The sequence below is a fragment of the Leptodactylus fuscus genome, chromosome 3 (assembly GCF_031893055.1).
Source record: "Leptodactylus fuscus isolate aLepFus1 chromosome 3, aLepFus1.hap2, whole genome shotgun sequence".
Classification (NCBI taxonomy): Eukaryota; Metazoa; Chordata; class Amphibia; order Anura; family Leptodactylidae; genus Leptodactylus; species Leptodactylus fuscus.
Window position 1 is genome coordinate 127424422 of NC_134267.1, and position 14310 is coordinate 127438731.

General features: G+C 39.8%; 1 protein-coding gene across 6 annotated transcripts in view; it reads right to left on the reverse strand.

Moving 5' to 3' along the window:
• Nucleotides 1-14310, reverse strand: part of SENP6 (SUMO specific peptidase 6) — a 55266-nt gene that overhangs the window by 25518 nt on the left and 15438 nt on the right. For 2 of the 6 annotated variants that reach the window (XM_075268299.1, XM_075268304.1), the window contains 8 exons: nt 13781-13891; nt 12591-12611; nt 12352-12416; nt 10301-10446; nt 6083-6464; nt 4334-4560; nt 3109-3285; nt 1293-1326 (listed from right to left, as the gene is read on the reverse strand). In XM_075268299.1, the coding sequence (XP_075124400.1) occupies nt 1293-1326; nt 3109-3285; nt 4334-4560; nt 6083-6464; nt 10301-10446; nt 12352-12416; nt 12591-12611; nt 13781-13891 (1163 nt within the window). The remainder of the gene's footprint in view (nt 1-1292; nt 1327-3108; nt 3286-4333; nt 4561-6082; nt 6465-10300; nt 10447-12351; nt 12417-12590; nt 12612-13780; nt 13892-14310) is intronic. The other 4 variants (XM_075268300.1, XM_075268302.1, XM_075268301.1 and 1 more) reach the window with 4 other exon arrangements.

Sequence of the window (14310 nt, forward strand, 5' to 3'; positions counted from 1 at the left end):
GTATATATAGAAATATTCTGAGTGCCCAGGAGATCAGGTATGTTCTCCCAACTCCTGAGTAGACTGAGTTTGGCTGTAGCATAACAGACTGGAGCAATAATCTTCTCCCCTCTGCCTTGCTTGCAGAGACGTTTTAAGTCCTGTCTCTACTAGACAATTGCTGCATATAGAAGAAGTATTTACAGCTCGACTTCAGCCATGTGCAGGTTTAAAAGGGATCATATCAATAGAATCCCCTTTTTTCAGTACTACCACGTCAGAATAGCCTTAAGGATATTCTTCCCCTACCTTTAAAATTCTTCTCCGCGTTGCAGTTCCGGTGATATTCCTGGTTTTCTCTGTATGCAAATGAGTCTCCAGACAGCACAGGGAGCGGTCCCCTTGCACTCAAACAGCATAGGGGGCGTCCCCTGTGCTGCCTGAAGACTCTCCAGCGACGCCCTTCTACAGCTGCGCGCGTCCTCCTGCGTCTTCTTTCAGAAAGACTGTGTTCACTCGCGTAGCGGCCTCAGAAAAATGGCCGACAAGACATACGCAGTCTGATGGCAGAACAGACTACGCATGTTTTGTTGGCCATTTTTCTGTAGTTGCTAAATAAGCGTACTGAGCATGCACAATACGTTTGTGTAATTCTAGGGAGTACAGAGCAAATTCAGTAGCTCTGTATTGGCATGACTTACACATTAGATGCCAGTATAGAGCAGTCTCGCCAGAAGACGACGCAGGAGGAGGTACACAGACTGTAGAAGAAGAAGAGCATCACTGGAGAGTCTTCAGGCAGCACAGGGAACACCCCCTGTGCAGTTTGAGCGCACGGGGAACGCCCCCCGTGCTATGAGAAAACTCATTTACATAAGAAAGAAGGAAGATATTTCTCAGAAACGATGGTGCGGATCAGAATAATAAATGTAAGAGAAGAATAGCCTTTCTTAAGGCTAGTCCTACTTGTATTTAGTTTAAAAAAGGGATTCTAATGATAGAATTTAATGCATTGATACGATTTTGAACATAAAATCCACATTTTTACAATTATGTTTGCTATGGATTGTCAGCACCTGACATACAAGGACCTACTTTATTATATCTGACATTTGATAACATTGTATATATGTTCTAAACGGCAAGATTAAAAAAAAAAAAAAAAAAAAAAAACACACACCACAAAGAAATGTAACATTCTAATTTTGACTTTCACCAGCAGGTTCAATAGATGACCACAGATACATTTCTAAGTAAACAGTCAGTGTTAAAATGAAAAAAAAATGTAAAAAGAAAAATAATGGATCACTTACCTCCATGTACTATCTTTATGTAGTCTGCACAAAACTTAAGAAAAAAAAATATATATTACTTAGGCAAAAGCTTATTCACATGTTTTAACCTCAGAACTTATTCCACAAAATTTATCACATAATGTGCTAGACTTCAACTAGGCATCTATAAGATAATTGTGTAACTGTGTGGCTAGGCAGTAACATCTATCAATCATCAAAAACAACTGAAAATGTCAGAAGCCAGGGGCAATTTTTACACAATTTTTTACGCACTGTTATTTCTAACAGTTATTCCGTTCCTGAGGCCACTGATTGTCCTCAGTGGTCACATGCAGGATGGGATTCCACAAAAAGACAAACCTGGGATCAGTAGAACCAGACCATAGTGGAACCAGTGGACCAGAGCATAGGGAACAGGAAAGGAGTATGGTTTAATTTACTTATTTTTACTTTTCCCAGCCCCCTTGCAAAAACCACTTATCCTGGACAACCCTTTTAAAATATAGTAATAGTAACAACAATAACTATATAAAGAAGCCTTTAATTATTACAATGTACATGCTATTATGTACTGTAGGTTCTAACAGAGAAATGTAATATTTGTAGAATAAGGAGGCGTTCACACCAACGTTGATGACAGAGAGCAGTGTCAGTAGCTATTGTCTGGTACAAAATTTTAGCCACAGACACTAGCTGAACCGTCAGAAATCCGTTAAAATTTCCATTCATTTCAATGGGATTTTATCTTGAATCTGTTTGTGTCTGTTTACACACAATCCGTCAGAAGTCCTTTTTTTTTCCAGTGAACAAAAAAATCCTACATGCAACACTTTTCTGTTTGTTAGAAAAAGCAGATGGTAAGTGTCCGTTTTTTTTTTTTTTATAATTTTTTTTTAATATTGAAGTCTATGAGCAACGGACTTAGCCATCAGTTACTGTCCGTTATTTTGTGTCCATTTTCTGCACATGCTCAGAAACAAAAACAACAGACACTTGCTAACACTAAATGATGCTAGTGTGTCTTTTTTTCACCGATCCATTAATGTCTGCTATGATAGGTGTCCGTTTTTGTTTTTTGTTTTTTTTTTTTGGGGGGGGTTGTTTTATTTTTTTTAAACTGACACCTTCATAACGGAATCCAACGTGAATGTGAACCCTTCCTAAACTGTAAAGCAGTTTACAGACGATCTATGTAATCATACTGTAAACTGCAATACAGGTTACATAGCAATATAAGGGTGCATTCACACTAAGTATACGCTGAGCTGATTCTGAGCTGAGTATATGCTGAGCTGATACGCGCATATCACATTGAAACCAATAGGGAAAAAAGCAGCCCATTCATTTCAATGGGTAGCGCACGTGTGCCGGCTCCCATTGAAATGAATGGGATCTGCTTTGTACGCGCTGATTCTGAACGTGTTTTACATTCAGAATCAGCTCAGCGTATACTTAGTGTGAATGCACCCTAATGGTTGAATGGCTTACTATCAAAGTACTTAACTATGAAGTACAATGAACCTGCACAAGGTGGCACTTGACAAAATCACCAAACAGAATGTCCGCCCCCTTAGGCCCCACACTACATCTAACAACGTAGCAAACTGTAGTGTTTATGGACAGTATGATCAGAGGTTGTTGTGATATTGTAATGGTATAATGCTTGCATTTTCTCATTTATCAGCTGATCGAAAGGACATGACAATTTTCAAGAAAATTCAATCCTATGAATGCATGCTCCCAATAACTGGACCATATACACATATTGCACTATATACAGAAGTGGTTACAATTTTTTGGTTTACATTAATAGTAATTTCATTTTTTCACATACCACAACAGACTCGTTTATGTCTCGGTAAAAGGTCCCTATACGCAGATTTCGACAACAAAAGATCATGCTTTCACAAGCTTTTATAGAACATGGTAACAAGTTGGTTGATTCACTCGGCAACTCCAACTGAGCAACCTTACGACGCTTTACAGGAGTTGTAGCAACAGAATTGCCAAACTGTGAATTAAAGTGAGAGAGTTAATAATGACTAATATACAACTCATGATAGAAAATAGCACTAAAAGTATCTCACTCAAAAGCTGCTCATCGACAGATAAATCGGGACATATTTTACGCCCTTCCCACCCTGCACCATATAAAAGTTGCTGATCTCTGATAGTTAAAGAAGACCTTTCTTGGATTTGGGCATATGCAATGTTATATACCACTGGAAAGCCGACAGTGCTCTGAATTCAGCACACTGTCGGCTTTCCCGATCTGTGCCCCGGGTGAAAAAGTTTTGGTGCCAGTACCGTAGCTCTTCACAGTCAGAAGGGCGTTTCTGACACTTTGTCAGGAACGTCCTTCTGCACAGCAGCACCTATTGTGCTGTACTGTGTGAGCGGGGAGGATTGCCTCACCGCTCACACAGTACAGCGCGATAGGCGCTGCTGTGCAGAAGGACGTTCCTGACAAAGTGTCAGAAACGCCCTTCTGACTGTGAAGAGCTACGGTACCGATATCTATTTACCCGGGGCACAGATCGGGAAAGCCGACAGTGCACCGAATTCAGAACACTGTCGGCTTTCCTGCAGTATATAACACTGCATGTGCCCAAATCCATGAAAGGTCCTCTTTAACGTGACATGTTGTGCACATACAGAATTGCGAAGGAGTAAGCTCAGCTCCCATTTGCAGCATGCATAAGAAGTAGCCTACTGCTAATATTTTGCTGCAAAGGCTGAAATTGGAGCAAGCTTAAAGCATAACTAAACTTTCAAATAATAACAAATTTTGGATCATTTCTGTGAAATCCTCCATTTTTTCCACTCTTTCCTTTGCTTCTGTATTGAAAGCTTTTCCTGCATCTCACTGAATGTTACTGTGTATGGAGTACGGGATCATGGACTACATGTTACATAGCTGTACTCCATACACAGTAACATTCAGTGAGTGGCAGAGAGAGAGGGAAAGAGAGATCTATATATATTTATTTAGTTCCTCAAAAAAAGAGATGTACTTTTGGAACTTGTTAGAATGATTATTAATGGAAACATTACACTACCTGATCTTTCATTCTTGCTTTCCTTGGGATGGTAACAGGTGGTTCAGGCTCAGTTGCACTATTATATTTGTTATCAACTAAACTATTTTCTCTGAGAGCTGCTTCTACTTTCCCAGATGATGGAACAGGAGAAGAACAAGCTGAATCTGCAGGCCGAGGAGATATGCTCTCTATCCTGCTTGTGCTTCCAGTGCCAATATTGTCTTCATCATCACTCGACAGGATAACTGTTGCAGAAAAAAGAAAAGAAAAAAAAAAAAAAAACACTAAAGACAAATTAAGGTAACAAAGCAAATTAAATTTCATACAAGTATGAGACTAATCTCTTCCGCTGGGCGGTAAGGAACACTCCATCTGACAGTACAGCGGTATGGACTCTACTGTCAGGATGGGGCGTTCCTAAAAGACTGTCAGAAACACCCTTCTGACACTGAAGAGCTACGGTAATGGCAGCGACAGCTCTTCAGCAGGGGCACATAACGGGAAAGCCACTGTCCGCTTTCTAGTGTTTAGCCACCCCAATCCTAACTGAAAATATAAATTCTTTAGTAAAAGCAGCATCAACCCTTCTTTATTATCACGGGTCACATTAGAGAACACAGTCTGGATATATCTATACCACTAAGAAAACATTTAGTCTGATCAGATGAGCTTATAGTTGTACAATCTCAGTCACAGGACATGCCATAAATGTCTTTTTGTTGCAGATACCACACCTTAGAAATGGCCATTGTGAATGGGGAAGTGACTGTATACAAGCGTCTCTTTCTAGTCCAGTTCCAAACACAGCCACGTCAGCACACTCATATGTATTTGTAACGGCCATGGCAAAAGAGTGGAGAGAACTGAACAAATGCAGCCACATACCCTTACAATGGGCAGGGTACAGTCATAACTACAGATGTATACATACAACACTGGTACACAGTGCGTAAAACGGTTCCCAATCTTTAAATAAAATTCAAAATTTGACCATGGTATAAAATGGTCATTTGCCAATAGCAAACGTGAAATCAGTTTGATGATTTAATGCTACACAGTCCCAACAATTCCACCTTTCTGCACAGTGATGAGGACGCAGTGAAAAACGCATTGGTGCCACTCCAGGCCAAGTCTATTTTAGAAGTTTATGTTTATTGCTAGAGAAAGGTTCTGTTAGTTCTTCTGATATGTCTGTTTTAGTAAATATTTGTATTAATCATAAAAAAAAAAAAACACATTCTGGAATATCTAGTTTTCTGAGGCCTGGTACACATCTGTGTTCGGTACTCTGTCCGTGGAGTCGGCTTGGTTACCCCCCGAATGGAATATTGAATGCATTAAAAAAGCAGCACTTTTCTCTCCACAAGATTCCTGCACACACACCGCGCAGAAAACTCAGACCCCATTATAGCCTATAGGGTCCGTGTGGTTTCTTTACTAACCGCTTTTCAATGCGTTCGGTATTCCGTTCGGTGGGTCTCCAAGCGGACTCCCCAAATGGAATACCGAATACAGATGTGAACCGGGCCTACCTCAGCAATGTATTAAACCTCTGTTGCTGTTCCTGCAATTGTCCACACATACTCTAGCACTGTCGGTATTGATTGGACAGTGGCAAAGTTTGCAAAAACTAGCATATACTGTATCACCACTGTACAACAGCCTGTTTTAGGACTCTCATAGCATAATTTCAAGTCTCCATTTTTAGATCTTAGGCCCCATCGTAAGACAGCACATTTAACAAAATATTATACAAAACATGCTTACTTGTGTCATTTGTTTCTGACAATCTATTACTTTTTAGTCTTGCATTTTTAGGAATCTTGGATAAATTAGCTTCTGTGGAGAGTCCAATTTTCCCATTTGCTGAATATTGCTTCCACCTTGGTGAGTCATTTTTTAACACGGAGTCCATTGTTGTTTTACTGTAGGATGAGCTATAAAAGTTCTTAGCATTTAACCCTTTGTTGATAGGCTTGTCTGTTGCTGCACTTTGATGTATTGATGGCCTAGCCAGGGAAGCAGGAGAGTCAGAAGTGCTTTGTCTGCAAAGTCTTTGTTCATCTCCACTACTTTGGCATCTTGTCTTACTTTTATTTTCTTTTACACAAGATGTGCAATGCTGAAAAGAATTAATCTGCTCTGTGCTCTGAAACGAAAAAGGATAAGCAAATTAAGGAGTCGTTTAGCTGAAAACTTACAAGCATACATTTTCTAAAGTCGCGGTTTCAGCACTTCTATGAAGCATGACTATATAATGAGTTTCTTAATTTAACCTATTTTTTAATTTACAGAATAAAGGAACTGTAAACGGTGGAGAAGTCCTGATTTGTTACACAGGATCCAACGAGATGATTGGGTTGTCCATGTAATACCCGGATGGCTGATCGACCAAGAGCAAAATAGCTACTCTCGCTAAAAACAACAAGGTCCTAATTACGAGCATACGTTTCAGCGACTCCCAGCATTCTTTTATCATGTAAGCAGAGGTGCCAGGACATCTCAAAGCCTACTTACAAGCAATAATTCAGCAGCACTCGCAAAATACTGCAATGAGAAGAACACCACTATAGTGACACATATCAGGCTCCCCTACATACTAACAATACAGATCATCAGACATCTATGTAGAATCCCAGAGCAAATAATGATGGCTTAAGCATATCCGATACAAACCTTGGACCAGACTCCCTTATTTTCATATTGGCCGAGGCAGACTTCCACTAAAGACTGTCGGATTTTAACCAAAATGTTGATATCTAGTATTCTAACAGTAGTCACTTTTTGGGATTCTACATATGCATGATGATCTGTCACTAGTCCGCATATAAGCCTGATGATCTGTACCAATGAAGTTGCATTCTAACTGCAATATTTTGAGAGTGCCTTGAATTATTACACATGAAGAGACTAATCATAAGAGTGCCTGCAAATGTTTCTCTTATTTTAGCCTCTATTATTTTATAGTATACATCATCCATCAGTTTCCCCCCATCAAATAAATAAGAAACAACCCAGCACAAATCATACTAGATTATTTCTTTTTCAGATTTCGCTGTTGCTCTAGAAACTGGGCTTTTACTAACAATTTTTTGACATACATCCATTGCATGGAAGAAAGGGGTTTAAAATTGACAAACATGAAAATACAGGGGGTCGACAAAAATGAGTTGGATCCTAATTAAATAACACTGGTTAAAGGGGTTACACCATAAAAATTTTTATTTCCTATCCATAGGATAAATTGCTGACTGGTAGGGGTCGGACCCCTGAGAACCCTACAATTTGAGAATGAGAGGTTGCTTTACTCCCATTGAGAATATAGTCAAAGCAGAGGCAAACGCGCCCCTGCTACGTTCATTTCAATGGGAGCGCCAGCAATAACCAAAATTATAGCACTCTATCTCCAGAACTCTCATTGACATAAATGGAGAAGGACAAGTGTCCATCCACCATGGCTACAATGGAAGTGAAACATCCCCTTTTTAATTGTCAGGTCCTCTCCAAGCAACAATTTACAGTCTATTGATAGGATACATGACCCCTTTAAATAGGAATCATTATCATTCCTATCTTAAGTACTTGTAAACTACTTGAAATAATTCTCGAGCATCTTTTCTTAGAACTCTATGTAATGCTGTTCCTCTATTCCACCAAGAAATGTCTAATTAAATTGACAGTGTGTTACATTTTACTCAACACACCAGAGTTTTGCATTTGTGTTTATAAGACTTCGGTCACACTTGCGTTTGGTGACCATTCGGGGATTCTGTACCCTATTCCACTTGCAAAATGTGGAGAGCAAAGTCTGATAAGCCAGGTTTATGCAAATTTGGGGTGGTAATATGCTGGACCGCATTATAGACCGAGGGTAACCAATTTTTAAATGGACATGAAGAACAGAAACCCCAATGCTAGTGTGAACCTAGCATAACATGCATTTGAAAGACTTGCACCTGTTAAAGGGGTATTCCCACCTCACATACTCATCAGTCATTATTGCTGTGAAATCTTCTTTCTTCCTGGTTTCTTGCATCATTTGGTGGGCGGGGTTTCACATGCAACCTGCCGTTTAGCTCTGCCCCCAAATTCACGTGTAGCTCCGCCCACCCATATTGGACTATGAAGTACAGGCAGCAGCCACTCCATTCTGTGTTACATACAGAGACTGCCTGTCTCTGCCATAATGAACACAATTGAATTAGCTAACCTGATCAATGGGAGAACAGAAGACGAGTTCAGAAATGAAAGCAGCTCCTCTCCCCTATCTGATAGCAGAGAGCTAGGTCACATGGTGTAGACACAGGAATAGCTACATACACAGGCTCGCTCCCTGCACTTAGCCCCTCCTCCCTGAGAGCAGCAGATACATCACTTGACTCATGAGCAGCTAAGTCAGGGCTGTGGCCACAAAGAAATGAATAAAGTAAGATAGTGGACAAACAAAGTAGTTTTGCTGAAGCAGTGTATTTAGGAAAAGTCTTACATCCACATTAACAAGCAGTATAGATAGGATCCTTGTGATGGGACAACCCCTTTAAGTGTTTGGCTTTCAAATACTAATGCAAAACATGGACGTGTAAATAAAACCATAGTGTTCCATACACAATATATGTGTATGTAGGGATATACCCCAAATGGTAATACTCAGTTGTCAATTTATTCAGAATTTGTTGTAGGAGTAACAGATCAAAGAGGAATTGCACAAGGCAAAGTCATAAGAAAATCTGCTGAGGGGCCACACGGTGGCTCAGTGGTTAGCACTGCAGCCTTGCAGCGCTGGAGTCCTGGTGTTCAAATCCCACCAAGGGCATAAAACCATCTGCAAGGAGTTTGTATGTTCTCCCCGTGTTTGCATGGATTTCCATCCCATATTCCAAAAAAGACATACTGATAGGGAAAAAATGTGCATTGTGAGCTCTATGTGGGGCTCACAATCTACATTAAGAAAAAAAAAAAAAAAAGAAAAAAAGAAAATCTGCTGAAGACTTGCTATATTGATATACAGTTCTCTTAAAAAAAATAATACCTACTATTAAGAAAGTGGAATCTGCCTGAAATCTGTATGTAAATACATCCTAATATGTTGTTATTGGAAACATACAAATACAGTGAAAGCTCCTGAAAAGGGGAGTATTGCTGCAATATAATACTGATTACCCAGCACTCAATATTGTAGTACTAATATCTGAATGTTTATCCAAAGTTAAACCTCAGACTGCTTCTTAAAGGGTTGTCCCATCACAAGGATCCTATCTATACTGCTTGTTAATGTGGGTGTAAGATTTTTCCTAAATACACTGCTTCAGCAAAACTGCTTTGTTTGTCCACTATCTTACTTTATTCAATTCTTTGTGGCCACAGTCCTGACTTACCTGCTCATGAGTCAAGTGATGTATCTGCTGCTCTCAGGGGGGAGGGAGGAGGGGCTAAGTGCAGGGAGCGAACCTGTGTTTCTAGCTATTCCTGTGTCTACACCATGTGACCTAGCTCCCTGCTATCAGATAGGGGAGAGGAGCTGCTTTCATTTCTTCTGTTCTCCCAGTTATCAGGCTAGCTAATTCAATTGTGTTCATTATGGCAGAGACAGGCAGTCTCTGGATGTAACACAGAATGGAGTTGCTGCTGCCTGTACTTCATAGTCCAATATGGGTGGGTAGAGCTACACACAAATTTGGGGGTGGAGCTAAACGGCAGGTTGCATGTGAAACCCCGCCCACCAAATGATGCAAGAAACCAGGAAGAAAGAAGATTTTACAGGAGTGAAGACTGGTGAGTATGCGACGTGGGAATACCCCTTTAATCTTTATAATACGCCTGTAATAAATCATTGCCTGGTATTTGTATATAATGAAATCAGACAAGGAAATCAGGTCTATGTAAAGGAGTATTCTTCTCAAAGAGATGGTCTTTTAAGAGGTTTCACTGTATCAGTTTTAGTTACATGTAAAAGAAATAAGGCAATATTCAACATACATGACACACCTCTGTTTTTGCTAAACAAAACTGAGTAGTATGAAGTAGGGGCAAATCACACATATGTGAGCTGCTGCGCCGCGTCTGCTGTACCTTTCTCCTTAACTCATGCTCTGGCTCCGCCTCAAGATCATCTGCCGTGCCTTGCATGTCTTCTACAAAAACAAAAATACAATTTTTTAAGATCCCTTAAACATGTAGCTTGAGCCATCATGCCTGGCAAATGAGGCCACAGATACCACGCTTAAACTTTTTTTAATCGGCTAATAGAAGTTCAAAAAAATTTTACATAAATTATTACACATAAATTGAGCTCAGCTGGATTTATACTTCCACAATTCACAACAGATCTCATCAAATACCATACAGGTTCACTATTGGGGAAAGACCATATTGGTCCTGACCCTTAGGCTAATTCCCCTATATAAAGGTTTGGAGATTTACTGATGCAAATCGTGGGGTTCAGGTGTGGTGTGACATAAAACAAAAACAAACCCTACTAATATAATATATGTGAAAGATTGTGTGTTTGAGGAACAAGCACACAAACATCCAATCACACTAAAATGGCTGAACGGATTTGGATGAAATTCGGCACATAGATAGATTGTAACCTCGATTAAAATATAGGCTACTTTTTATTCCAGTAAATGACATGGCTTCACGACCGTTATGAATTTTGTTCACATACTACATTACACTGCTCTTATCTTAGCTTCTGAGAAAGACAGGTCTATTATCTCTGTGTAAACATACGCTAACCCTCCGTGTACATGCATTTGCATATTATCTGATCTGCTCCAGGCACTGCTGAAAAACTGACATGGCCAAACACCTTTAAATCCAAACTGGCAGTTTGCCAATTTTCAACATGCCTGGAAAAGAAAATCTAATTTGTTGCAAACAAAGAGAGTTATGAAGGAGCCAGAAGTCAACAGAGTTTTCCTCAAGCGGAACTGAGGGGGCTCATCGACGCCAACAACACGCTCATTATATGGTGTCCCAGCACGCTGCTGAGATACCGAAACAATGAGAGCTGCCAAAACGCCGGAGCAGGCGGATCAACAACACCAATAGTACGCTCATTATGTGGCGTCCCAGCGAGCTGCTGAGATGCCGGAACAATCACAGGCACGGTGTGAGAAACAAGTTCAGCAACAGGACAGCTTGAGAGCTGCCAAAATGCCGGAGCAAACAAACCATCGATGGCAGGAGTTTGATGAATATAGGCGGATCATCGACACCAACAACCCGCAGACGACGTCGCGGGCAGAGACTAGTAAATTATACAACCACCTTACCCTGTTTCCTTCACTCCACAAAGCGGCCAGGCAAGAAATTCAAAGGGTCAGGTGACTGTGGCCAATCACTGGTCACAAGTTGGGCATCGGTGAAGTGATCAGCAGTAATGTTACCATCTTGATCTTTAAGGTCAAGTACAATATACACAGTGCATCGGAAAAATAAAATGGAGTCACCCTTGAAGTCCAAAGGTGTATCTCACCTTGCACAGATAAAGAACAGTATAGGGACATGTAGAAAGGAGCTAGTAGACAACCAATTGGTACTTCCCTAGTACCAGTGAAATTTGAATCACGTGACTGCTGAATCTTCCACAGTGACATGCTGTAGAATGCTACATGTTCATTGCACTGTGTGTTGTGTCAAGTCACAACAATGAAAGGTAAAAGGTCCTAGCACCAAAACACAACAACAAGTATGGTGTGCTTCTTTCTGGTACAGATGAGTATTGATCACCTATTTGTACCATTAAAAAAAAAAAAAAAAAAAAAGATGCTCAGGCTGTGTGCTTTTTATTTCAAGCTATATACATAGGTTTTATAACTCAAAGTCAAGAGAACCATAAGTTGGATAATGACAAAAGCATCACTTGCCACTGTGATGAATTTGCATATTTCTTACCCAGAATTCTTAGCATGGCATGCACGGTCTAAATCCCTATACCCGTCTCACCTTAATGAGATACATTATACCCTTTCTGACCTAATTATTGTAAACATGTATCCAGTTTTTCTACGAGTGGATTTCTATAAACTTACCTAATCTTTGCAACAACCTAACAGGATCACCATCTACCTTCTGAACATGTGGTGGATATTCTTTCCTTAGCAAAAATAAAAAAACAAAAAAATAAATAAATAAAACATGCTTAAAAAAAAAACAAAGAAGTAAACATGGAAAATTTTAGGGAAAGGGGCACTCCTCACACAACACGTTGTAAGACAAATATTTACAGGGAAACAGTATTACATGCTTTACTTTTAGGACCACAACTTACCTTTCCCGTCTTTCCAGACTGCTTAAAATGTGAAAAAGAAAAACAGTATAAGATACACATCCCTGTTTCAGAATACTGCAGTCTAGTAAGTAAAACAAACTTTGTAACCATTTGTATTACTCCAGACAACCTTTTGCCTGTGTTGACATGTCAAGTAAGTGCTACAGATTTTTTTCTTTTTTTTGGTGTGCAGTATAATCCATACATATAATGCTGGAAAAAAAAAATTATATCTATGGATTTTACCTTTTCAACCAAGTTGTGTGGCAAATCAGCATGTAATGTGAAAAATAGTCAAAAGTAGCTTCTCTTCCATTCTAAGTACAATGGCACACGACTAAGTACAATGGCACATGAATTGAGGCTGGCATCGTTGTAGGAGGAGAACACACATCATGCGTAAAACACCTCACTTGTCGTAGATGTAGTCTTCTACTCCTATAATGCCACAACACTGTGTGACTGAGGTTTTCAATAGATAATTGTTCTTCTATTTCAACCCAGCTGATCACAAATGCATGTGAATTTAAATAATTGTAAGTGTAATACAAAAATAGTCTACACATGCGTACCTAGGTTAATTAATCCACACCACAGATGTGAAAGGAAGTGTCTCATGAAATACATTTAATTACCTATCCACAGGAGAGCCTCCACCACTGGGACCCCATGAGCGCTAGAAAATGAGTCCTGTGTATCCTGGTCCCACCTCAAGACACAGCCACAGTGAGGAGTTTGAATGAAGGCGTAGTCAAGCAATCAACCTGCAGTTTCATTCAAGGTCTATGAGCCTGACAAACACTTGGGTTTCGACCTGCCTTATTGACCCGGAATGAAGAAGCAGTGCACATGCTCAAAGGCTGCTCTATTTAAGTTCTAGCTAGTACACAATCAGAATTGGAGGTGGAGTTTGAATGGGGCAGATTCATGTGACAGAACGGGGTCAGGATCCTCGCTCTTGTGGAGTGCCCAGAGATCAGATCACTTATCATAAATACTCTGTTGGGTAGACCCTTTAAAATCTATCAAATATCAAGATGGATTCAGCAAAATACAATTGCTGTATTTTTCACGTTCTATAAAAACACAAACATTACATGCTACATACACCACATACATTATATAAAAAAAATTGCAAAACAAATTAAAGAGTCAGTGTACTAGACTTGATTTCACAATAAGCAACCTACCTCTGTGCAGCAGTTTTCACGACTGGCCGACTGATACTTGGTGATACGTGGTGAAAAATTCTTCCCTGCACCATAGTACCTTGGGACGGTGCAATATTCTGGACATTATCACTGGAATGCACAGAAAAAAAATATATTTTATAATCACAAAATATTTTACTACAGTTTTTAAACTTATAGGTGTTTTGTGTATCCTCTGCAGCATATTCCAAGAACTGCTAATAAGAGGTATAGGGTTAAATCATGTTAAAACAGATTTCTAGAAGCGGGTATTAAGCAGGTAACAGCAGTAGGTGTGGGGCTGGTAGCGCCACTATTAGAGGGAAAACTCCAGTTTTGAGAGGTGTTTTTTTTTTTTTTTTTTTTAAAAGTGATTTTCCAATAAATACCTTATGGAAATTTCCAAAATACGTTCAGCAGGGAATAGATTGCAGAGATCTCCATCAGACTCCAGGATGGGGGATCTAGGTACATTGTGGACACATTCGCTCTTTGTTAAAGGCTATATGGAAGCAGTCAAGTGTTTGGAG